This window comes from Crassostrea angulata, chromosome 6, assembly GCF_025612915.1.
Source record: "Crassostrea angulata isolate pt1a10 chromosome 6, ASM2561291v2, whole genome shotgun sequence".
In the NCBI taxonomy this organism is placed as follows: Eukaryota; Metazoa; Mollusca; class Bivalvia; order Ostreida; family Ostreidae; genus Magallana; species Magallana angulata.
Window position 1 is genome coordinate 13,976,695 of NC_069116.1, and position 27,424 is coordinate 14,004,118.

Below are 27,424 nucleotides of genomic sequence, written 5' to 3' on the forward strand. Positions count from 1 at the left end.
GGATTCGAACTCGGGATGTACAGATCACAAGTCCGACTCATCCACTCGTCTATGGAGTAAGTTACATGTTGAAGTCGATAAAATCCTTTTAATAAAACGAAATGTCGTTTCGACCAGCGGTCAGCCATTTTGTGATGATGTGTTATTCCACCTTAAACAGCGATATATGATGTCAAATTGGACAGGTTCTCTGCTGTTCATTTGTAGTAAGTTTTCTCGAGTTATTTCCCTTTGATAAAGTTTCTTATACAGACGAAGAGTGAGAGAAAAATAATTGAAATTATTTTCAGAAACAAAATGAGATGCCAAAAACTGCTTTGTCTTTTGAAAAGGAACAATTCTGTTTCAACGTTTATAAAAAGTTTACTTTGCAAAATCTGTAGAAACAAACTGAAAAATGACCTGTCTAAATTGAGATAAGAAATAAGATCGGTCTACTGTTTACAACGAACTGCAAGATAGCAAAGACAGAAAAAGATACAGAGGTAGATAAATAAAAATGTATACTTAAACTAGTAAATACAATGAATACCAAAAACATATATTGCCGGAAAACTTGATTAAACTGTAAGCTAACCGATATGCAGACATGTCGAAGGTGGCTGGTCTGTATTCAGGCTGTGTGTATGTGTACTTCACTAGAACACAAGGAACTTCACAGCAGTCTGATTGAAATTCACGTTCACGGATAAAGCTACAGAAGGTGTAGCGATCTACATGAGAGATCTGGTTTTCTTTAGAATGGTTTTCATATTTTGTATACTATGAAGAGTTTTGATCAAACCTTGACCCTCGAGAGACACGGCGATGTCATGGTAGGTGATGAGAGTTTCATAAAGGGAGAAATACTTTTTGAAAATATTTTTCAAGGTGAGCAATAGGACCACTGGACCTATGTTCTACGTCATGGTGAAGGTATTCCCACAAATGATACATGTTTGCAGTTCATCTTGCTTAATTTAAAAATGAACCAGTTGTACTCTTGTGATAATTCAAGCTGTAAGTTAGATATGTTAACATAGACATTTTTTTTATTTCATTAACCTGAATTCGAATAAAAACGAAACCTCTTTCCCTCACGTGATAAAACTGTTATGCTCTATAATTCAGGTGGTCTTTCCACGTGTGTTGTTTAATGGAGATTGACATATTGACAGTACAAATTACAATATGGAACTATAATTAAGCACGTTGTTGGGGATATTTGATGCAATCTAATCATGAATTGAGTCCAAATGGGTAAAATGACCCAAAGTGTTGTAGGACAAGCTCCTGCCCGAAAGGTTAATGACAATGTACTATCGAACTACACAAACTGTTAAAAAACCATTACACAGCTTGCATATTGCGTAAGTCTATTTTTGACGCGCATAAGGATGGAGCAAATCTAAACCTATACTCATACAGAACGAAAACTTTAATATTACATTTGTGATGTATTTTTCTTCAGAAGACATTAAAATATTTTCATTTCCAGTGCCTTTGTCTGTGATAACACTACGAATTCATTTATCAGTGACGCAGATGACATACTGCTGAGGCGTGCTCAGGGTGTGCATAATTAAAAGAAGTGAAAATAACGTAAAATGTCAACATTTCAATATTCAATCGTACCTGTACAATTGCTGAAAATGATATCAGAACAGTTCCAGTTTTCGATTGCTTCTTGCATATTCACAAGTTATCCCCCTTATGACGATTATCTGTTTAGCAAACAATTTATGTGGGGGTATTAATATATATATTAATAGTTATGGAGCTGTACTCTTATTCTTATTAACCAGTACTTTTTTAATATTGTAAATATTAAGGTAGTACAAAACACCTAGGAAATTGTGATTTAAGTTCTAACACAATTAAAAAGAACGATGAAACTTTACTTAGTTATTTATCAACGAATTCTCAAATAAACCATTACCAACTATATAACATGTATTTTTTTTAATTACAGAAAAAATAGAGACATCCGATATTTGGACCTAACATTTAAAGTACATGCAAAATGTATGAAGAATCAAAAAAGGTATCTTTATTTATCTGGAGCTCAAAAGTAAAAAAAAACAATGACATCGAATGGTGATATCTTTTAAATATTCTTTTAAAATCTCCAAAATATTCGAAATCTCGCAGTCAATTTCATCATTTTTAATTTTTCTTTCATATCAATTATTCTAAAAATCGGCGACACATGGAATATTCTGCGTGTGAAATTGAAAAAAAGGGGGGGGGGGTCAGAAAAGAACCCAAACATTTGATCCATACAATGCTGAAAATATCAGTAACAACATGGCATACCGGACTATTACATGATTATTTCCGCTTTCAGGCAAAAGACTATGATAAACGCAAATTTTCTGCATTAATGATTTGCGCCTGTTTTATTGATAAACTGTCAAAGAAAGATGAAACACATGTTTACACAAGTAAATTAAGCTAACGACCCATCACAAGTATTTTAACAAACACCAAACTAAAGAAACATTTGATTTTATCGGATATCGGATGTCTCTATTTTTTCTGTAAGCAGTTAACAGACAACACATCTAAGTATCTATTGAAAGTTGTCAACACATTCACTGAGGAATAAGCAGTTAACAGACAACACATCTAAGTATCTATTGAAAGTTGTCAACACATTCACTGAGGAATAAGCAGTTAACAGACAACACATCTAAGTATCTATTGAAAGTTGTCAATACAGCCACTGAGGAATAGACAGTTAACTGACGACACATCTTAGTATCTATAGAAAGTTGTCAACACATTCACTGAGGAATAGACAGTTAACTGACGACACATCTTAGTATCTATAGAAAGTTGTCAACACATTCACTGAGGAATAGACAATTAACAGACGACACATCTAAGTATCTATAGAAAGTTGTCAACACATTCACTGAAGAATAGACAGTTAACAGACAACACATCGAAATATCTAAAGAAAGTTGTCAACACAACCACTGAGAAATAGACAGTTAACTGACAAAACATCGAAATATCTAAAGAAAGTTGTCAACACAACCACTGAGGAATAGACAGTTAACGGACGACACATATAAGTATCTATAGAAAGTTGTCAACACATTCACTGAGAAATAGACAGTTAACAGACAACACATCTAAGTATCTATTGAAAGTTGTCAACACATTCACTGAGGAATAAGCAGTTAACAGACAACACATCTAAGTATCTATTGAAAGTTGTCAACACATTCACTGAGGAATAAGCAGTTAACAAACAACACATCTAAGTATCTATTGAAAGTTGTCAATACAGCCACTGAGGAATAGACAGTTAACTGACGACACATCTTAGTATCTATAGAAAGTTGTCAACACATTCACTGAGGAATAGACAGTTAACTGACGACACATCTTAGTATCTATAGAAAGTTGTCAACACATTCACTGAGGAATAGACAATTAACAGACGACACATCTAAGTATCTATAGAAAGTTGTCAACACATTCACTGAGGAATAGACAGTTAACAGACAACACATCTAAGTATCTATAGAAAGTTGTCAACACATTCAATGAGGAATAGACAGTTATCAGACAACACATCTAAGTATCTATTGAAAGTTGTCAATACAGCCACTGGGGAGTAGACAGTTATCAGACAACACATATAAGTATCTATAGAAAGTTGTTAACACATTCACTGAGGAATAAACAGTTAACAGACAACACATCTAAGTATCTATAGAAAGTTGTCAACACACATTCACTGAGGAATAGATAGTTAACAGACAACACATCTAAGTATCTATAGAAAGTTGTCAACACATTCACTGAAGAATAGACAGTTAACAGACAACACATCTAAGTATCTATAGAAAGTTGTCAACACACATTCACTGAGGAATAAGCAGTTAACAGACAACACATCTAAGTGTCTATAGAAAGTTGTCAACACATTCACTGAGGAATAGGCAGTTAACAGACAACACATCTAAGTGTCTATTGAAGTTGTCAACACAACCACTGGGGAATAGACAGTTTACAGACAACAGATCTAAGTGTCTGTAGAAAGTTGTCAACACATTCACTGAGGAATAGGCAGTTAACAGACAACACATCTAAGTGTCTATTGAAGTTGTCAACACAACCACTGGGGAATAGATAGTTAACAGACAACAGATCTAAGTATCTATTGAAAGTTGTCAACACAACCACTGAGGAATAGACAGTTAACAGACGACACATCTAAGTACCTATAGAAAATTGTTAACACATTCACTTTAGAATAGACAGTAACTAGTAACAAGCGACACATCCAAGTATCTATCGAAATAGATACTAATGTAATCCTCGTTACATTTTACATGTACGAGGCCAAGTACAATTTGAGCGTGCAATTTGTGAATAATTGTGTTTTATACAGAATTTTCATTACCTATAACGTGTTTGAGTTGAGAAATTGCGATTTTATGACCTTAATCGTGTAATATATTTAATTGGCGCTTATGACAGCATCGTTTTCCGGTATTTTAAACTAACATTACGCATAACAAGTTTCGAATACTTATAAAAAAGGAATTCCTTGGGCAGAAATACAACTTTAAATAAAAAAATGTGAATATTTGGCGCATTTCTAACAAATTATCACAGGATTTAATAGTAAAAATTTATTATTATTTTCGAGACGACCCCATAGGAAATGGGGTGGTATTTAAATTATTTTAGAATCATAACATAATTGACATAAGAAGTAAAGCTACATGCAAGAAATTTCATTAAAATGCTACTATCTTGGGTAGAAATAACTAATCGTGGCCTGGTAAGATTCAGGCATACAAGGAAAGAAGATGGATCTACCTATATATCAACTCATTCAAAAAACTGTTTTCATGCGTTTTGAACTAAAAGTCGCTCTAACACAGAGGCTTGCTCTCAAAGCAAAAAACGGCTGTCTTCTCTGGTAATCTATTTTAAATCAACAATGTAAGATCTGAGTGTTGTACACCAAAATAGTCTGTCTAGTTTATTTTTTGTTTGCCCGGTTACATACTAGTATGAATCCATATACCTATAAACGATAGATTTGCACTGGGGAAAAAAAGATTAAAAATGATACGATTTATTTCAAGGTAGGATAAAGATCACAAATCAGGTTTAATTATATCAAAATGACATCGTCTTATTTGCAAATCCTTTAATTTTCTTTAAAAAAAATCAAGATGCCAATGCTTCATAACTCCAACAGCAAATGAATCTCCAACCTTTTATACCTTTGTGATCTCTTTACCTGTACGATTTTGATATGGTTTTCCACAATCCCGATCATAAACATCAATGCACTCTCCAGCTCATCAGCTATAGACTCCCACATACAGCTGAGAGTCGTGCAATTGTTTGGTCGAAGCCTCAGGAATCAAGGAAGAAGCTTTGATGATGTTTGGATCAGAAGAGAAATCCAATTTATTGTATCTTATATGATTCAGAAATAACAACCAAATCTAGTTAATTCGCTCCCCCAATAATCACGAAACTATACGATAAGGAACTTAGAAAGTAAACTTGAAAGGTAAATTGGTTCAGAAGTAGATGACTTGACTCACGATTTTATTCTTGTACAAAAGAACCAAAGCACTGACAAAGAAACCGATGTTCTGATATGTTTGGTGATGAGGAGTAGGTTTTGGTGTTTTATTTTGTAGTTTCGGTGGTTTTTTCACTTTTGATTACTTCCTAGCCCATTGTCTTGGAGTTTTTGTGGTGTAACTTAAAAAAGGATCCTAGTAAATGATTTAAGTTAGCAATTTCAGAAATATAACATGCATTAAGTAATCAAAATTTGAACAAGAAATACTTTGGTGAAAGTAAATATTGAGAACATTATAATGAAAAAATGTCAGTTGGAAAGAAACAGTGAAATAATTGCAATACGATAAGTTCGGTAGAATGTACATTAAAAATCGGAGAACTATAAATGAATTGATACGGTTTTAATCAAGGAATCGGACTGACTTAACACGACTGATACCAATGTTTGCAATCATTTTGAGTTTTGTTAAGAGCGCCTGTGAATTTTACATTTATCATGGACAAGTTAACTACGACTTTGGTCCTAATGGTAATAGAAACTGTCGGATCGCGCTCAGCAGCGGCGCGTATCACTCTACTTATGGTACCTTCGTGTGTTGCATTAGAAAAAAAATACTCGCGGTGAAACCTCAACTTCGTTACTCGTCACTTCCAATCGATCGAGCATTATATGGCGCTTTTTCTTAGATTTCTTGTCGACTAAAACTGAGACTTACTGGAGCAAGAAAATGAGAAGTCGGAAGGCCATTGTCGAGGCTTTTACTGTAGGTCAGCTTACTCCTCAGTCATCCCAACAGTAACGATGGAAACCGGACTTCTTTAATCGTATGAGTCGTGCACGAATCTCGCCTGTGTAGTGGAAGTGAGATTGTCATTTCAATACATACCTGAGACGTAATCATTGATTACTTGTTCAGGGGAAATATCTTTCTCATTAACGTCTAATATCATCGCGGTGTTACAAACTCGCTCACCGATATGTACTTTTCTAAAAAGTAAGGAGGACTTATAGAATTTCACCAGAGAGACTAGACTTAGAGCCACTATACCTATCTCCCGTATTGATGTGGTTGTGGCTGTTCATTTTCATTCATTTGAAATTCAGCGAGGGACAGGTAGGGTCAATCCCGCCGGTGCCGCGAATAAACATTCTTGTTAATCGTTTATGGCTGTCATTATGAATTCGGGAAGTTGATTTAGCATAATTATTCGTCCCCGAGTTGTGAATTTTGGAATACCGCAGAGTACATGTGGGAGCTATTTTGATGTGCTCTGTGATCTTCGGATTTCATTGTTAATCCTTTAATTAAAGGAATGGAGCATCCTCGTAAAGATTTTAACTGCAATGGTGCTGTGAAACATAGCCCAGAAGAACGCGCACCTTGTCTAGAACCTACTATGAAAACTAAGAAGAATTCTTTGGACAAAGTGGATGTGACAGTACATTTATACAATAACACGGGCTGCTCCGGCCAGTGGACATCCCGGGAAAAGTACCTGACCGCTGTCTGTGTGCTGCTGTTTTGTGCCTGTATTGCGTTTGTTGCTGTTGCTTTCATCCGGGACCGTGAAGGTACGTACTTAAACAGGGGGCTGTAGGGTCGGGGCTATTTTAGACTGTATTTATCTCCTTATGAAGAGGAGCTCTGTTTAAAATGATATAACAACAAATTCCAATTTCAATGCTAAAATGTATGGATTTTTGTCTATATCAAATGAAAGTTTACAGCTAAACAAAACATATCAAAAACTTTATGGAAGATCCAATGATAATGTATTGACTACCGAGCCCCCTTAACCATAACCTGTAACTCCGCGAGGAAACTGTTAGAGATGGTTAGGGGTGACCGCTACCTTAGTTTGGTTAACCACATTGTTCCATCAAATATGACAAGCATATAATGCGCGTGCAGATGCAAATGCAGTGTGTAGGTTATTTCAAATTGCATCATGTAAAATGTATCTATCTCTCCTGGCTTGACGTGTGAAAAACATCGTTTTGATGTAATATGATGAATTGTTGGGCATTCTGAATTTTACTTACCTGTGAACTAATATTGTAAACGAACGATAATATGATCATATATTTCATCCATCGTATGTACAGTGTGGCCTCATATAATAAAAAAAAAAACTAACGCCCGTTTGATTATTTCCTCTTTACAGAAGATTAGGAATTAATTAAGGTAATCTATTCTATGCCGGAAGAGATCCAATCTTTTATGATTGCGTGTATGCTTTAATGAATGGTTTCTTGATGGCGACATATGTTGTGATATGCAAATTTTTGGGAACCGTAATTTACTATCGGTAATAAGAGAATGTCTTTATTTCTCCATTTCTCCAAGTAAATCAATAACCCTTGGATCAAATACATTTTGTGTTGCAGCTCCTGTAGACATAAGTTAGAGATTAAATTCGCTTTTATTGTCACTTCTTTGGAATTTGGGTTATTCAAAGAATCGTTCAGAGAAGAGTTTTTATTGATAAAAAAGGAAGATCAGCAAAAGTATATAAAATTCGTTACTACACCTTTAAATTTTAGCTGTGTTTTGTATAGGCTATAAAGCAACTTGATTTAACTGGATGCCTATAAGGCATGCATCCAATTTGATTTAGCATAAATTATCCCTCTTGTGCATTCTATGTGCTTAGGAACCCTGACCAACTGTTCGGTATTAAGCCTTTTTTAATTTTCTTTCAAACGTGGTATTTGTGATTTTTATGTAACCATACATGACAACGCATTTCTGGATTTGCCTGTAGATTCTGTGTAATCCTTTTAACAAGCAAACCTACGCAAAACGTACGTGCTCTGAATTTCCTCTGTAAAATGCTGGTATCATATCACTACAAACTCTCTTTCGAAGACTGGAATTTTCCCCCGTTTGCACCGTTTAACAAAGACGAGAAGTGTTTTTTTTTATTTGAAAGCAATATTAACACATAGTTTCGCAATTTCTGATGTGTGATATTGAAAGGACAGCTGTTACTAGTTGTTTACGCCTTTTGTTTCTCAAAATGAGGTTACATAAGGTCGCTCATAATTTATATGAATTAAAAAGAACAAAGACAATATGCGTTTTATGTCATTACTTATCTTGAACACTGAATGAAGACCCATTTCTCACGACCTCATTATACTATAAACCAAATGATTTAAACAGATTTTGACTTATGTTTAAGGCGTATTCGAGTGTTTTTATAACAAGCCAACGTATTGAGAATAAGTTTGAGCACAGTGTACAACAGTTGCTATGTTACACATAAGAATTAAAACTTTATTTTGAGCGTTGAGATTATATTAATGAGATCTGAAGATTAGAATTTTTACGGGAGGAAGCTCCTTCTCCAACTTTTTGTTGCAGCAAACACTTTTCTTAATTTAACGTATAAAAAGTGAATTACATATGTATAATGTTTTTCATATCACATCCTACTTTGATTTATGTTAAAAAGGGAAAATCTATAAGATATATGTCTTTATTCATCATCTAGCGGTTATTGAAACTAAACGATAATTTTCAGAACAGAGTTATCGTTCGTGTTCAACAACTCTACACGTGGTTTAAGGTCAGACGACACGTTCCTCAAAAATCTTTTTTGTATCTCCTCGTAATAAAGAGTTCCAATAAAAAATATTAATTTTATAATTACTTTAAAAATGATCAAAATTTACTTGGATTGGGTTCTATGTCTAGATGGTCGGGTGGTTAGAACCGTGGCCGCTCACTGCCAAAAGCGTATAGGTTCTAGAGCCGTGAGTTCAAAGCCCCGCCCCGGTGGAGATATTGTTCTTATATAGTGAATTTCGCTGTGCTGTAAATGTATTTATATCAGCAATTCAAGTCTATTTTCAGGAAGATGATATAGGATATTGCATACTCTAGTATTTTGCAGAAATGCCTGGTAAGGTACCCTAATTTTTTGCAAGAAAGCTTGTCAGAGTAATAGTAAACCATTAACAAATACATGGAAAAAGTTATCTAAAATTAAGGAACGTGTCGTCTGACCTTAAATTATAAACATTGGGTTGCCTAAAAAAAAATCATAGCCTTGTTTGATGCTTTTGGTGTTCAATAACAGGTTTTAAAACAAAACAATGTGGGTCTGTTTTGTATAAAAACTTAGTATATTGAGTAGTTTTCAAGGAACATTCTGCATAAAATAGTATAGTCACTATTGATGCTATTGCTAGGTAAGGCGCGGATCGACAATAATCCTTAGGGGGGATCGCTACTAAGCATGTTTAATTGTTGCAACAGCAAAAAAACCGTATATTTTCTATTATCACATTTATTTCTAGAACTCATTTTATCCACCAATTAATGAACATTAAGTTTAAAATCAATAAACGTTAGATTTTATATTTAACTAAAAGTACCTAGATTCCAGGAAATAGACTATAAACACTAGGTTCGATTTTGACTGCGAAACTGTAAGGGTCAAATAAAACCACGTGTTCTAAAATATTCGCAGGGGTGATATTGTAAATATGAGAGTTAGTGGCCCATGGATATAACAATTCTCTGTATAGAGAATCGACGAAGTCTATTAAAAAATGCATTAATTTTTAACAATGGTAAACTTGAATAGGACTTACATTTTAATCAAAAATGTATTTTTCTCCCACACTACTGCTTCTCTAAAAATTAGATTAAGTAAGTAATTTTAAAAAATTCGATAAAAAATCAGAGCTTACAAGGACATTTTGAAATTTCACAAACTTTAACACTCTGTAGTCATGGAAATCCCGCGGGATACACGGAACTATCCCGGGGATTTTGCAATCCGCTTTCTTTATAGTTAACTGGAGCGATAACACTTCAATATAATTATCTCTTTTCGACTTAATGATACTTTTTATGAAATAATTTTTAAGACTGATTTCATTTTACTGCCAATAAATGTAGCCATATAGCCGGTAATAACACATTCTTCTTATTACACCGAACAGGAAACGGCCACTGGGACAGAATGATTACATTAATTCTTCCATTACATGTCAAATGATTTCATTACAGCCATTATCTAGATCACGGTCTGCTTACGCTACATAGCAGCAACACACATTTGTATTGCTTTGTTGACTTGCTTGTAAGACCCACGTAGTGCATAAATCCATTCTTAGAGTAAATACCAGAAAAGATGACATGGCTTTGGGTTTGTGAATTAAGGGGGTATGAGACACCTCTGTATTGAGACGTGCTTCCTATCAAAATAAACAGTAAAAGTCAGTTTAATTTTATGTTTTCTTTCACAAGTATGTTACGTAACAGCGTAGAGAAATAGGTTACGAGATTGTCGGTTCTACGTCATAAGTTCAAATTCCGCCGGGGCTTTTAGGCATTTTATTTTTCCAAAGAAAAAAATCAAACGCATTTTTTTGTATATTATCATTGTTATTATCGTAAACATTAAAAATTCTAATTCGGTGAAGGTATTTTAATTTTAATGTACTTAAATCCACATTAATATCGACATGTGTCCCATACCACATTAATTTTGATTAGGTTGTTTACTGCTGCGTCATTAGATTTCGTGGTGGATCAGTCTCCTTGGAATTCGTGGGTACCTCTCATCCACGAACTAACATCATCCACGAAGTGATAGATTATGGTTATGAAGTCACATTTCCCTTTGTCGGTGTCAGAGAATACACGAAATTGCGAACCTGTAATATATAAGCAAACCACGAAAATTGGCCCAGGCGAATTTTAATGATTCAACAGTTTACATATCATTTTCAAAACTTTTGAAAAGCGTCTTAATTGTTTGTGTTTATTATATGTAAAATGAATGTGTATTAAGTGAAAATTTTTACCGTCTTCAGAATCTACGGGCGACACTATAGAAGATTTGCAATGTCAAAACTCTAGCTGGGTGGTTCGTAGCCGAGATAAAAACTTGTTCGATACTCGGTATAAAGATGATTAACTTTATACTAGTAAATACAGTGAATTGCTTCTATACCGAGCATCCAGCCTGTGTACAGTGAAGCGCCTCCATATCGAATGTCGAACAAGCCTTACAATTCTAGTATTTACAGTGAATTGCTTCTATACCGAATCTCTGATAAATATTACAATACGTATTTATAAAGTTAATGGCGGCTTTACCGAATGTTCAACATATCTTACAATACTATTATATACAGTGTCTCGCCTTTATAACGAATGTCCGATGAGCCATACAACACTCAGTAATGCATACACTGAATCGCTTTAATAAGGCCTTCAATACTTATATATACAGTGAATCAATGGCCTCCTATTTTTGTTTTGAATTTTGGTTATGCCGTATGTATGTATATTTATACAAAAATACTCTACAAAAAATACATTTCATCGCAGGATCCAACCTCCTTAATCTTAGTGCAATACTAAGTAATAAATTTTACTACGTACCGGGTTTTTTTTGCTAATGCGATAAAGCTTACTTTACAATACCTGTATCAGTCCTAGAGACTGATAGGGATCATGCATGTCTATGACTATAGATCCTCATGGCTGATATGGATCCGTATTCAACCTCTTTCGCAACACCTACATGTATGTTTTTAAGTCGTTAATTCGCAAACGATTTTTAAAATATGTTCGTGCTACATTCGTTATAAAATTATTTTGGTGTTCGAATTCGAACACGGATAGAACTGTAACTGAAGTTTATACATGTATTTCAGTTGAAATGATAGAAAACGTCTAGTTTTCAAGCAATCGACTACATTAACGATTGCTTTGTCAAACACCATGTAGAGAGGTCTTTGGTGTTTTTATCATAAGGACGTACACCTGATATCATACCAAAACAAAATAACTACGACCAAGTCGTCATTCTTGAGTTAGTCTTTATTTAATTTTAAGATGGGTCATAAGAAAGTCGACAAGTCGTATTGAAATGTTCGAACTGGATTACATGTCAGTGTGTGACCTTAATTTACTGTTACATTCAAAAAACGTCGTTACTAGCAACTTAGTGTGTGTAAATACGATAGCAAAATAGTTTTTTTGGGTTCTTTTAATTTTTTTATTTATTTTTCATTCATTTACACTTTTAACCACATAAGCCATGCTTCCTTATATATATTTGTTGATTCTAAAATCCCTTCAAGGTCGTCAATTGTGGTTTTTCCCCATTTCTAGGAAAATCTGATTACTGTGTGTAAAGATCTACTCATGAATTTTTAATCTTTGCACCTCGGTTAATAAGTATTATCAAAATTGATTTTTTATACGAATGAAAACAGACCTTGGTCTTAAATGAGGCATTCCAATATTCTGACTGTTTCTGGGTTTTTGTCTAATATTTTTCAATATCAACGTCACAGAAAACTGTTGTACTGAATCATCATCTAGTGTTAAAACTTAAAGCCATTAAACGAAAATCTCTCTCTCTCTCTCTCTCTCTCTCTCTCTCTGGTGCCAACTTTCTGTCAAAACTGTTTTAGATCTATAATTTGATTTCGAGCTAATAAGTTAAAATAAAAAAAAATTAGGTTAAGTTATGTTGTTGCACCTAATTTCTTCTCACGTATGTTATGCAAGGAGTAACTATGTAAAAAAATCGGTCTCCTATTATTTGTGCAAGTAGGTTGCTTCAAAAGATGTTTGTTGCATTCTAAATACTAGGTATTTCAACACTTTCTTAAATTGGAAGACATTTGTGTTGAATAAAAGGCTATGAAAGCCAAAATGGAAATAAGGTTTCTTTCACTAAAGAGATCGTTTTCAGGAACAATGCGATCGCAGCAGAAAAAAAACCCCTCTAGATTTGTTTGAGGAGGGAGTTTGTTATCGACAACAACTTATTTGGTCATCAATCACTGGAATTCTTAACGAGAAAATAACACTAAACAAATTGGCAACAAGAATCGATGGTTTTAATTCTACCTAGCTATCCGCCGACATAAATTAATGATGGGGTCCGACCCTGGGATCACAGGTGACGTCGCCGAAGCAGGCCCTTCAATCATTTCTAATTAGTCGGATTGAAATCTACTCACAACTAGATAACATCTGCGGAAGCTATGTAACGTATTGCGTTTTTCATTGCACGTTGCTATCGGAGACGTCCATGTACGTGTATATATGAACATTCATAACAAAAAGTGGTAGACAATGATAGTCAGAACATAAGATTAGCATAAAATAATCAGGAAAGTAAATCTGATTTTTTTTTAAACCTTGCAATGTATAGTATTTAGTATACAAATGACTACCAAAAAAACGAAGTAATATGATATATAATATGTATATGTTCCCAAAGATATTTTGAGACCCGACAGTTTCTTTTGGCAATATGTATGTAACATTTCACATTCTTTGTACAGTTTTAAATAAAAGAAACACTGCTGTGACGTCATTTCTTTATTTTTTCAGTCTTTAAAAGCTTACACTTTTGTCAGTCTGTTAAGTGAACTTACCTCAGTATCGGTCTGACTATACACTTGATATCAGACTGTCGCAGTACTGATGAACTGTCTCAGAAAACTCAACATCTCAACTGATGACATTTAAAAGCAGGATTTTAAATTTGAGTTTCAAACTATATGATTGTTTAAAATATAGAACTGCATCTAGTGTATATATATATATATATATATATATATATATATATATATATATATATATATATATATATATATATATATATATATATATATATATTGATTTGCGTTTGATTTATAAACGAAGCGTCTTGGGCCGTAAGTAATAATGGTAAGCATTCGCGTCTCTCCTAGATCGATAGCAAATTGTGAGAAACGGAAATTTATTTTATAGGACATTAATATCATATTGCTACTTACAAAAACGGAATTCGTCTATAGTGACACATAATAACGAAATTCTTAGTATTGTTTGTACTAGAGAGTGGACCAGGTCTTGATACAAAATGGATTTCTTATGGTTCATAATTGTTTGCCATTCTTGGGAATCAATGCACTTCTCCTCTGACTTTGGCGTACTGTTCAACTGAACATTTACCTTTACTGCATAGCAGTGATTTTGTATGATTATTAAATAAAAAAAAATTAAACATCTAAGAAAAGGAAATGTTTTCCATTTTCTGGTACTAGATTGCGTATTTCGATTAGCTTAATGTCAAGATGTGATCTTGAAATATCTGTTTATTGTGGATCGAACTTTCTTGTAAGATCAAAACCATTAAATCATTAATTTCTATAATTCTGTAAAAGTCAACCGGTATTTAAACTTAAGTCAAAGAATCAAACTGACAATGGCAGAAAATAATGACACAATAGTTAGGTACTATCACAATCATAGCATTGATTGTACGTGTCTTACAAATGTTTGTTTAAAAGGGTCGTTTGACCAAGTAATACTTGTAATCAAGAAAAAGAAAAATACCGATTGTGACATTGAAAAATCTTTCAAATAATTATAAAAAACATTATTGTTTTCAATGCTATTCTAAAGGCGATGTTATACTAGTCCCTGAAATTGATTATATACTTACATGTATCCAAAATAATCTAATTACGATTATCTCTCACACACACACACACACACACACACACACACACACATATATATATATATATATATATATATATATATATATATATATATATATATATATATATATATATATATATATATATATATATATATATATATATATGACAGTATAGACAAAACAATGTATTTAGATATATTTAGGACCTTGATTTTTTCTTACAAAAAATATGCAATCTAATCGGGCACTACAATCTGTGCACACGTTGCCTCAATTTTCAGCAGAACGTGTAATCTCGTATAATATAACGTTTTCTGTATGAAATGAATGCAAATTTATCAACTTACCATTTCATTGTTTATTATAGCTTTAATTTCATGTGTCACTCTCTTCTTTCTTGTCAAACAGGTTTTCTGTTTAAATAAACAGATATGGCGTTATTCTTTATTTAAACACAAGAGCAATAAATGTAAAAAGACATAAAAAGTAACAATTATCAACTTTGATATTGTAAAAGAAGAATACGGTCATTTGCTTGACCAGTAAAAATAAGGTATGCATAAATTAGGCCCAGATTCTCTCAACATCAAATGATAGTTTAAATGATTTGAATCATTTATTATGAGTTTGAAGAAAATGATTGTAGAAAACACTTTGGTCGTCACTAGCAGAAGTAATTAATTTCCCATTTCAGTATCCCCATGTGTTCGAGGCTTCTTGCTTGATTGAAAATTTACAGGAAAGAAGCATGAATAATAAAACAGGAACCATGTGAGCGATTATAAATCGTCCATATAACTGCCTTTAGTTAAAGTAAACATTAAACATTAGATCATTTATGAGATGAATTAGCAACAACTTCGGAAGATACCAGTCGACAACGATTGCATAGAAATGATGACATTTTTTTCAATGAAACATTTGTATTGACACTTTACTGAAAATAACTTTGTTGTAGTTGGTATTTTTTTTTCATCGTAAATGTTGTTTGCTTTATCGACATTTCGAGCTTTCATTTTTTACCTACATATATATTAACCCAAAATTATTTATTGAATCATAAATCAATGATTTGCAAATGTGTAATGCGTCTCAAATGTTTGTGGATAGTGCAATATGTTTTTATGAAATATTATGAACTACTAGACTTTGACCCGTGCGTGCACGCGTTGACATATTGCATATAGCGGGCATTTACGAAATAGATACATCGACACACCGTATTGTTGACATGTACATAACCAAGCTTTAAGCCTACAATAATGCAATTAATTTTAATACACTCTGCTTTGTTAGAATAATCTAACTGTGTATCGGGAGAGGCCTTCACCACAGTTAAAATGCCTCCCATATACCCGTAATGTAGCAGAAAACTGTTGAATCGGTCCGAAACGATTGCGGAGAAAATTAATGAAGCTGCATTGAAAATCAAAAGTCAAATTGTTCAGAACAAACCATTTTGAGGCTGTAAATACCTTTCATCTAAAAATTTAATTCATATTTATGAAGAATTCAACACTTTATCGCCAATCTTTTTACTCGCTTCGAATTTATACACCATGTTGGCAATCGGAACTCTCGGGATTTTTCATATTAAATGCACTATTTAAAAATGAGTTAGAGTTATCTCCCGTATTTCCTTTGATGAACAGAATATTTGATTTTCAATAAAAATTTACACGTATTTGTAATATCTTTTCTTTGTTTATCCATGCAAATGTGATATTGTGGAAAGAGCCTCCCGTGATTTAGCGTGAATGTAATGCGCATGCGCAAGATTGTAAAATCCAAAACATCCAGATGATTTCCGGATTTAAGAAAGAAATTTTCGTTGATTATTACTAAGCGAAGATTGATTGATAAAAATTAAAAACAAATTTGTAATCTTCAAGTACAAATGTTGTTTAACATATATAAAATAAAAGACAGTACTCTTCCGATTTCTCGGTATTAAAGCCCAAAAAATCGAGTATATTATTTTAATATAGTAGTATAGATTATTATATAATAATACAACGCCGAAGTCACACTTCACTGAAAAAAGAATATTAAATTAATGTAAAAACGGTTAAAGGACGGAATCGGTTGATAAGTGAGAATCACATTGATATGACAACCAGACGACCGACAGTCAGACGTCATCCAACGGTTAAAAAAATGACAACAAGACACAACCCACTGGTTATTATCATCTTATAGAAGTTTTCCCGACACTCCTAGAGTTTCTTCAGGTCGGTACATTGGAGTGTATAAAACGGATGGTAGTGGTGCAATAGAAGGGATCGTTCCGTAATAAACAACGTCTAACTAACTTCATTGTTTTAGTATAACAAATTGTGTTTAAAACGGATGCAAAACGCACGAAGAAACTGAGCAAACGGTTTATGACCGTTAGGTTATTAGTTGTATATTGGTCATGTCCAAGCAAGTCTGTTCCCTCTTTCGGTTAAGACTCGGATTCAAAGGACATGAGAAGGGTAACTGGACTTGCTCTGCGTGACCGAAGCACAAACGGTAATTTTTATTAAAAAACCGTGCCGTCGAGCGGTACGCATTTGTTTTCAATGATAGTTGTTCGTTACCCAAACGGGGAAGTCTGTTTGCTGACCATTGTATGTTAATAACGTTTCCGGTAAATTATTGCACGGTGTTTATTCCTTTAATGCTTCAATATCTTGGTCGTGAGATATGCAACAGCAGTGGGGATGACCTTATTTAACGGACAATCAACAAATTGCGTCCAACGGATGAAAAATGACAAATCAATCTAATTGTTTTTCGTTTAATCCAATGTATATTTGTCCTAATTTAATCTGTTGAGCGTCCGTTAATGTTATGTGGCTGATAAGGTGCAATTCTTATCATGTATCTAAAAATATTTTGTTAAATTTTAAAATGCATATAAATTATTGTATTGTAATTCATTGCGCTATTCGGGCCATAAGTTGTGGCCTTTATACATGATATGGAATTTTTAATGCCATACTTTGAGAAAAATGTCAAGCATTTCAAGGCATCACAATCAAGATACAAGGAAATTTAAATAGATTCAAAGAAAGTGTTAAACACTATATAAGAACCAATTAATGCTGAAGAATTGACTTTATATAATATTTTGGTTAAAATAGATATGTGATAATTTCTTCATGTAATTCTTATTGGTTTTCGAATAAAGCTGTTTTTCCATGACCAAAAGGTAATTATCCCTATCATATTCCGTGCATTGACACTAAACTTTTAATATTCCACAAAGCAATATCTTTCGACAACGTATTTGTCGCCATTGTTCATTTATTACTTGTTCTATAGCTGTCGCTAGTAGAGAGGAGTCACCCAATGTAATAAGTACAATACCATCTATTTGTTGTCAAGAATTCCCCATTATTCAGTTAGAGTCTAACAAAGACTTACGTCGAAATTGATTGGTTTGATGTTTTCTAATACAATAATGTAAAAAGTATTTAAATAATGCTAGAATTGGAGTAGAGATAGGTCAATTAGGAGTAAAATACAACATAAGCTTGCATTTACTTTTTAATCTTCTGTAAATCCGGGAAAAATGACCAAGACCGATGACCTTAAGCAATTCATCCGGAATACATTACCCAGTTCGATTAAAAAATAAATAAACCAATAAAATATTTGAAAACAAACCACTATTACAATTGGCAGTCTCTTAGACACAATGTTAGTTTAAAAAATTACAATTAGAAATTAATAAAAGACTTTAGCAATACAAATGCAAATCATGTTATAAAATTAACAATAATACAATTTATATGTAGATTATTTTAAACAAATATCAAATTAAACATCACACATGAAAAATTATACATATTGCAAAGGAAAAAAAACATACAGAAAAAACGTGCATTAAATGTAATCATACCATACAACTAAAAATATGATACAAATGGAAACTATCAAATATTGCAACTTTTAGCATGCTAGTAATTATACGTAAATAATAGTTTTTTATGTTGGCTTTGTGTGATGGAAACTTATCCACTGACTGCAAAATACTGCACCAGCAAATCATATTGATAGGCAAAAAATTATGTGAAATCGTACATAGCTGTATTCATTGAAGCTATCACATCGTGGTGGTTATTCCAAATTATCTGCCGAAATATTTGTGCTTCATGTCTAGATCAATTATTTTAAACTCCAAATAAGGTAATGCATGTTTAAAGAAGAATGTCTTGCCTATTTTTTTTCTTCTAATTTTCAAAGAACTCTCTTTGGTGATAATATATGCAGTTATGAGACCTGAAATCAAATATGTGACATTGCTTTGGTAGTCCATGGGTGTTTTTACAACATTAGAGTTAATTTATGATGGCTTTGGGTCAGGCGTAGAAAAAAATTTGAAAGGATAAGGAAGTCATGATTATTGTGTGTCGAAGTTATGAATTAATTAAGGTTTTTATTAAAGCTTTATCAATGTCAAAATGAAGTAGAAGAAAGACACTACCAAAGTTTAATTAAAATTAACCTGTCATGTTTTTTTGTAGATACATCTTCCAGCGTTTGTTTAACAACTGACTGTATTGAAACTGGTAAGTGTTAAAATATAAAGTAGTCATGAAACAGTTCCAGGAACATGGCACAGCATGTGCGTTTTTGTTGGTACTGTTGTTTCACGTTGTCACGTTGTCAAAGGTTAATACATGTAATTTTAGTCATGATTTTCACTTTGATGCTCCTTTATCAATTCATATTTAAAACCACCATATTAAAAATTATCACATTTCCCTCAGTTTTCTTTTATATGAATAAAATTATGAATTCTAGAGGGCATACAAAAATATAACTGAACAATAAGGCACGCAAAAGCATGAAACACGATTATAGCAGCTGAAATAACATGTTTCAAAATTTAGAATTGTTATTTTTGGTTTAAAAAACATCTAATGTGGTCCAAAGACACATAATCAATACCATTTCTCTTAATAATTTCCAACGATTATTTAATTGAACTCATTGGATGCATTAGAATGCTTCGAATGGCACTAGTACTGCTATAGAAAAATTGTCATGTTTCCTGCAATGAATATGTCTTATGATAACTTGGAGGAAGCAATCTCCTGTTGCTAGAAACGTGATTTGGAGAATCTATTTCATATTAAATATTAAAAAGAAATTCCGATCAATTTAAAGTTGAAACAACGCCATGTATCTCTAGCTGTTGGCGATTATCTTAAAAGTTATGGATCTGTTTCTGATAACACAGGATAACTACAAACCAATAATAAGACTTGAAGTGCGTGTCCGTGACACTGAAACAAAACGTTTCGGGCGACGGTATTGGTTTTGATCTTTGTTTAACAATAACAGTACATTTACGAAATTGACTTTTTACAGCTGCCCAACTGCTCCAGTCCATGGATCGAACGGCGGACCCATGCCAAGACTTCTACCAATACGCCTGCGGCAACTGGAACAAAAAACACATCATTCCAGACGATAGGCCTAGTTTTAATACGTTTGAGAAACTCCATGATGACTTACAGATTAAACTTAGAAGTAAAAGGCTTCCTATAGTACCCTTTAGCTCAAGAGAGAGAGAGAGAGAGAGAGAGAGAGAGAGAGAGAGAGAGAGAGAATTTTATACAAGTTTAACATGTTTGAGATCAGAAGTTTCTGTATTTTTTTTTACTGATGCCTGTATTTTACTTAATGAGCAGGCTTGTTGGAAGAGGGAATACAAGATTATGACAGCGTAGCGACATCAAAAGCTAAACATCTCTACAAGTCTTGTATTAATACAAGTAAGTGCTCTTTCAAATCGCATGAAATGAGAGAAAATACATGGAAGGTTCAATTTCAAGAGATCAAACGAACTGGGTCTCTGTAATTTCTCTTGTTTCTCTCTCTAAAAATATTTAGCAATATTTAGTCTTTAATTGTCTTGAAAAGATCTGGAACAGATTCACATGCCCTGTGTAATAATGTATAACAGAGGTTAAAAGTCATTTCCAGAAAATAGGTCCTGATAAACACCACCGCCTCCATAAATGTTTATTTCTTAAATAAAAAGAAACTCTCAGTTGAGTAGACGATAATTACAGTTTATTACGGAAACGATTAGTTCTGCACAGCTAGTATTTGTCAAAGACAGTAAGTTTCGGAGCACAATTAAGATAAGTACTTTAGAGTCCAAAAGTGTCTTTCGGCGCTATCATAGAGAACCCGGAACGATGGATCAATAAAACCCGATCAAGTACAGGCTACGGAATTACGTGATTTAAATTTCATCAAGATAACAGAAAATATTATTGGCGTAATATTTATGAGTTTTATTAATGTTTAAAAAATATGCAAAAACACTCATATTATTAGTAGCTGAATGAAAAGCGATAAAATGATTTCCTGATTATGATAATTGAAGGTTATAAAATATGATTTCAAAACATGGAATTCAAATTCACAAAACTTTGGGCTTAGAGTAGACTACATTTTATTAGAGATTATATGATCGGTCCCATAAAGCTCCTTCCTAAAACATGTACATATACAGATGAATATGTTCAATATCTTCTTAAACATTTAGTTATCCTTATGTCAAAATATAATAAATATAACGCACCCAATAAATTCAAATATTACAATATGACACTTATTATAGGTACTGCATAGAACAACCTGTATATGTACTGTAAACATTTCAATTTAATATATATGTCTGATTCTTTTCGCATCCAAAATAAAAAGTTTTATGTAAAGGTAGAATAGAAGCGGTCGGCGATGCGCCGTTACATCAGATGATTTCCCTGCTGGGGGGATGGCCGGTTGTTGAGAAAAATTGGAAGGAGGACAGCTTCGTCGTTGAGGAGTCCCTGGGTCTGGTGAGGGCTAACTTCACCAGCATCATCATCATCTTCTGTTCCGTGGCTGCAGACGACAAGAACTCCTCATCCAATATTATACAGGTTGTTTTTTGTTTTTAGATTTTTTGCAACGGGCCGTCATGGTATGTTTTTTTTTTTGATACCAAGATGACGAGAAATCTGATAAAAGCGAAGTGAAACGTCTTGAATGTACACATAAATCACGGGAGAGTGACAGCTTTTCTTAATGAGAGACGAAGGATCGTAAAAATGTTCCGATTGAATTACTTTAATTCGAAATGTAATCTGTGTTTATGTGTATCGCGTTCTGATGTAAGCACGACAGCTTTAGGTGTCAAAAACGCACTCTTACACAACAAAGTATTCAGATGGAGTCTCCTTTCCTATACTTGTTGAACTATGGAATCTGGCAGGTTTTTTATCCTTTCGTTTTTTAGATTTGACAACAGCGTAACACCGCACTAAGTTCAGATGATAAAGTACATCATGTCAGGTTAAAGAAGAAATAAATATACCATCCAGTTACAAGCTGTTCTTCAATTAGTTTCTAATCATTTAAAAAAAAGGGTGGAAAACAAAGATATTGAAGTAGTGTTGTTAAAAACCATAAATAAGAAATAATTACAAACTTCAACCTTTATCTCATGTTTCTCTAGGCTTAGGAAATTGATATAAAATGGATTTTTCTGTACATGTAAGGAATTCTTTGACCTTAATTTGAATTTGAAGGATAATTTGAACAAATCAGAATAAACATAATTAAAATGATACTGTAATGCATCTATATCCAGATTTCTTGTTCATTACTAATGTCGAACGTTTCAAAACACTAACAAAATTTCCTCTAATGTATGATTAACTTGTCTTAGGCAAAGTCAAGGGTTTACATAGCAATCGAAGTAGCGCGATATCTTGGTGCAATGTCTCGTCATCGTCCTGCTATTGTAGATAGACCAGCCTGACTTTGGGATGCCGAGCCGGGAGTACTACCTTAACGACCGGGTGTCTGACTACATCCACGCCTATCTGCAGTACATGGTGGACACGGCCGTTCTGTTCGGGGCCAATCAGACAGACGCCGAGAGAGACATGTATCAAGTGCTGCAGTTTGAAACAAAGATCGCTAATGCAAGTATCACTAGGAAAAAAATCTTTTACTGAAAATTGACTTTCGTAACATAGAGAACATAATTATAGTTAAAAAAAACTTCGGGATCATTAATATTTATACACGAAATATTCGTGTACGTACACGGAACAGTCAATTTATGTTATGTGGTGTTCAACTGAGTCAACCTTTTGAATTAATATTGATAGAGTAGAGAAATAATATTTCAATAAAGAAGACTATCTTGAATTCTTTAAATCAATTTAATTTCTGATTTTCATGAATACTATTTATCAATTAAGATTACCAAACCGTCTTCCGAGCGACATGACACTGGTGCCATCTACAATAAGATGTCTATTGGAGATCTTGCGAGAGATGTTCCGAAAGTAAGTAAACAGAGGGAAGTAACTCTACTTAACCAGGGGCTGTTTTTCTCATGAATTTTGCACTGGTTTCCTTGAACCACAATAATTTTGGTGAATAACAAGTTTGTTTTTCTTGATATGACTGCTGATAATCAGAATCCGAGCAAGGACACGGGAAGATATTGCAGCCATTTGTCATGATTGTCCTACAAGTGACAAGGGCAGATTCCGTTTCCACGTTTTCTAGTTAATACTAATTGCATTTAGACTTAACTACAAAGACATCGGCCGTTATAGTATAAAACCTAAAAGATATTATCCCTTAAAGAAGATAAACAAGGTTTTCCACTGTTTTTCAAACACAATTAAAGAAAAATGGCCTTTTTAACTTTAGCTTTTTGTTCGAAACAGATTTTTTACTCTTTAAGTTTTTTCCTATTAGAGAGTAAATAAAGCGGATTTTTCTACTGAATATGAGTGAAAAATCTTTGTTTCAAAATAAAACTCATCGCAAATTTTATTTCTGGAAACGTACTCTTTTGATGGTCGGTTTTAGCTATATCTTAGATTGACTTCGAAAAAAGAAAGGCTTAAGTTCAAAAGAAATCTGACATTAACACTGACATACATGATCGACCCTGATTAAGAATTGATGGTACGTTTTGTTTATCTGTAATTAGGTCAGAAATCCTATTGAACGGTTACATAAAAGATTGATAGCAGGCTGTACTATTTTTGACAGTAATTAGAACAACGATCCTTTGATTGTGTGTAAATAGAAGACATTTCTTAATATGAACTGGGTGTTTGCAAATAGAATTTTCTAAAATAAACCCCAGTTTACGCTTTCGGATCAGGCTTATCAAAAGCCATTTCCTGTTTTCTAAAATTTGATTCTTTTGTAAATGGTTTTAGAGGGAGTTTTCTTGAATTTAATACCGTTGATAGTTTTATGTTTTATCTATAATTGCATGCGTTTGTCATAACGTGTTGACGTTTAGTGTTAAATTGAAATTCGCCTTCTTTATGTTCTTTTTGTTGCTGCTTCGTCGCCTGTCTGTTATCTGTAGATTGCACAAGTTTTTTGTCTTTGAATCAGCGCAATAACATGCTCAATAAGCGTCTAAGTTTCTGCGTTTGGTACACGATTTGTATCATAAGTGATGGATCTGCCACTAATCAAACTTTATTTTTTATTTAAAATCTTTTTTTGTGATTTTTAAAAAAGTCGATAATGAGTATACTGTACAGGTAACTCATATTATACAAAAGCTTAATTGTAAATTACCATTAAGTCATACGAAATAAAATGTAAAACAAAGTGAACATAATACATTTTGACAGTTAAGATGTACTGTTCATGTGAAAAGATATGTTTTAGTAAATTAGAACGTGACCGAATAATTAAAGTGAACTGTAGACTTGGATTAACTCTATCTACATACCAAATGAGATGAGGCATTAGCTACAACTGTATGACAATTGAATTAAGTTGTCTTTAAATTAGTTTGCAATATCGCAATGATATACTACATTGCTCTTGTAATGTCAATATGGGTCAATATAAATGTATGCGACACTGATTCTATTTCAATTACATGATTTCTATTACATGACGAGTAACGAACCATGGCTCTAGAAAGATTTCGATTAGAAGTTTGTTATTTTTTTTTTTTACTGAAAGTTAGTATAGAAGGAAAAAGTAGATTATATATCATATTAGCAATTATACACTATACTTTAAAGTAAATCAATTTTTTTACAATCCTATCAGTTCCTTTTTTGCATCTTTGGTACAAATATCTTGCACAATATATAATCACTAACTATTGGTATCATGTAAACACAAATTAAACCAAACCAAATAATCATTTGACGTCTTTTTTTTTTTTATTATAATGCATGTTTTATTTGTCCGATTTTACCGTTTGTTTCCCTTTGGAGTACATTAATCATACTTGTTTTTAAATAAAAACCTCTACTCTGTAAACTGTGTTATTTGTTTCAACATTGTCATAGTATTGGTTATATTGTACATGTAGATGTATTTAACTTTTTTTTCTCAGTTTCAATGGATGCAATACTTTTCAAAGTTCCTGCCCTATTCCCTAAGCAATGATGAAAAACTTGTATCCTTTGCGCCAGAATACATGAAAGATATAGCAGACTTGTTGTCCAAGACTGATAAAAGGTACATTCAAAGAGATTTCTTCACAAATATGAAAATTTTGACTCTATAATTTGAGAATCTTAACATCGTAAATCAACTCTTTTAACTTTCAGAACAATAGCAAACTATGTTGTTTGGAGAGTTGTGTTGGAATTTATGCCAGATCTACCTGAGGTATATCAAAAGGTCCGGCGGAACTACAGAGCCCGATCACAGGTGTGTACAGGTAGACAGTTGGTTTTATACACCTGATCAATTTGTCAGACATAGTTTAGATCCTGGAATAAAAGAAGAATATCAATGGCACTTGCTTATTCCTACAAACTTGTTTTTAACAATGACAATTTTTTTTATTTTTAGAGCATTTAACCAACTAATAATGGCAGATGTATAACAAGTGCCTTATATTACCTGAACATCATACTTTTGCATTATACATATCATTATACATGTTTACTTTGATCTCATTGGAATTTATATATATTGGATCTGCTCCTTTACCTACCACACGTGGTTTGCCGTGTGTCCATTCAACATAAACTTAAAATTATATTGATACTTTCTTGAATAGATGTACGTATCAAATATTTCCATGATATTCAGTCTGGTCCAAAGGTCCTTAATATAAAAGTCACCAAATAAACTTTTTCCTGTCATTTTAGCATTTCATGAATAAGACTGCAATAATTCGACCGCTTGTGATTTTTGGGAAACATTAACTGAACAAAATATCTTTTCAAATATTTAACTAGTATTCAAGGCAGAAAAATTTATTGATTCGAGTTGCACTCTATATTTACAAACTGAAAACCGTCATATACATATAGTGATGCAAATAAATAAGACAAATGCATCTTCAATCAACATTTCTACAAAATAAAAAAACAGTATATAAATAGTGCCTGTTTGGGAGGGTAACAGTTGAAATTGACACCCCGAGAAAACCACTGTCAACCGACGCGAAGCGGAGTGTCTTAATTTTTAAGAAAATTTCACTTCTTTTATATAGGAATAACGTGAATTCTACAGCGAACCGTACGCGCATAATTTTCGCGCATGTAACAATTTTTGGGAGTTGATTTTTAATCAACTCTCCTATGCAGTCACTCGGACAAACCGAAAGTAAAACAGTGTTTGGACCTCAGCACAAATCATTGCTCCTGACAAGACTTAGTTCTTGAAAATAATTGATGAATTCGATGTAATGTATGCTTAAGCATTGTTTTTCAAGGAAACTTATTCAAATACCTTAAAAATAGTCAGATTTAAATGGTACGAACAATTTAAATATTTTTTGTAGTCGTATGTATTCCTACGCCAGAGTTCAATATAGTCTCGTTCAACTCGACGCTCGGCTGTCTCCGGAAACCATTGTCGGAGATTTACGGTGTCTGCCGAGCGTTTGGTTGAACGAGACTAGAGTTCAATATAAAATAATTGCTTGGATCCATACAATTTTCGAGAAATATTTCTACCACTGATACATAGTTTGATTGAATTAATTTATCTTTAAATATTATTTAACATGATTCATATGGAGGTTTCTCGACATTCTAGTCGAAAAAGTTAAAAAATTCGTATTATAAAAATATGCGTGATTCAAATTAGAAACTACGTATACATGTACTTGTCATGCAAAATAACATATCATTGATTTTAGAATAAATAAACATCGACAAAATCAACTCCCGTCAGTTCTTCAGTACTTTGATTAATGTTACCCGTTGCTAAATGCGTTGCTTACGCTGAGGGTAATAGAAAGGATTATGAACTGCGTCTGAACCAATCAGATTTCAGTATTTGACATGAAAGTATAACAATCTAAAATACATCAGACCCTCTAATAAATGTTGATTGTAGGAACCAAATTTGGCTGTTATTATGTATATAGTTTGTGAGG

General features: G+C 33.1%; 1 protein-coding gene across 1 annotated transcript in view; it reads left to right on the top strand.

Moving 5' to 3' along the window:
* Positions 1-6,148: 6,148 nt before the first annotated feature.
* LOC128190295 (neprilysin-1-like) overlaps positions 6,149-27,424 on the top strand; it is a 30,795-nt gene continuing 9,519 nt past the window's right edge. Inside the window, exons 1-9 of the mRNA XM_052862311.1 lie at positions 6,149-7,123; positions 19,542-19,586; positions 20,392-20,553; positions 20,715-20,798; positions 21,754-21,959; positions 22,827-23,006; positions 23,289-23,375; positions 25,421-25,545; positions 25,638-25,740. Of these exons, the coding sequence (XP_052718271.1) occupies positions 6,865-7,123; positions 19,542-19,586; positions 20,392-20,553; positions 20,715-20,798; positions 21,754-21,959; positions 22,827-23,006; positions 23,289-23,375; positions 25,421-25,545; positions 25,638-25,740 (1,251 nt within the window). The 5' untranslated portion in view covers positions 6,149-6,864. The remainder of the gene's footprint in view (positions 7,124-19,541; positions 19,587-20,391; positions 20,554-20,714; positions 20,799-21,753; positions 21,960-22,826; positions 23,007-23,288; positions 23,376-25,420; positions 25,546-25,637; positions 25,741-27,424) is intronic.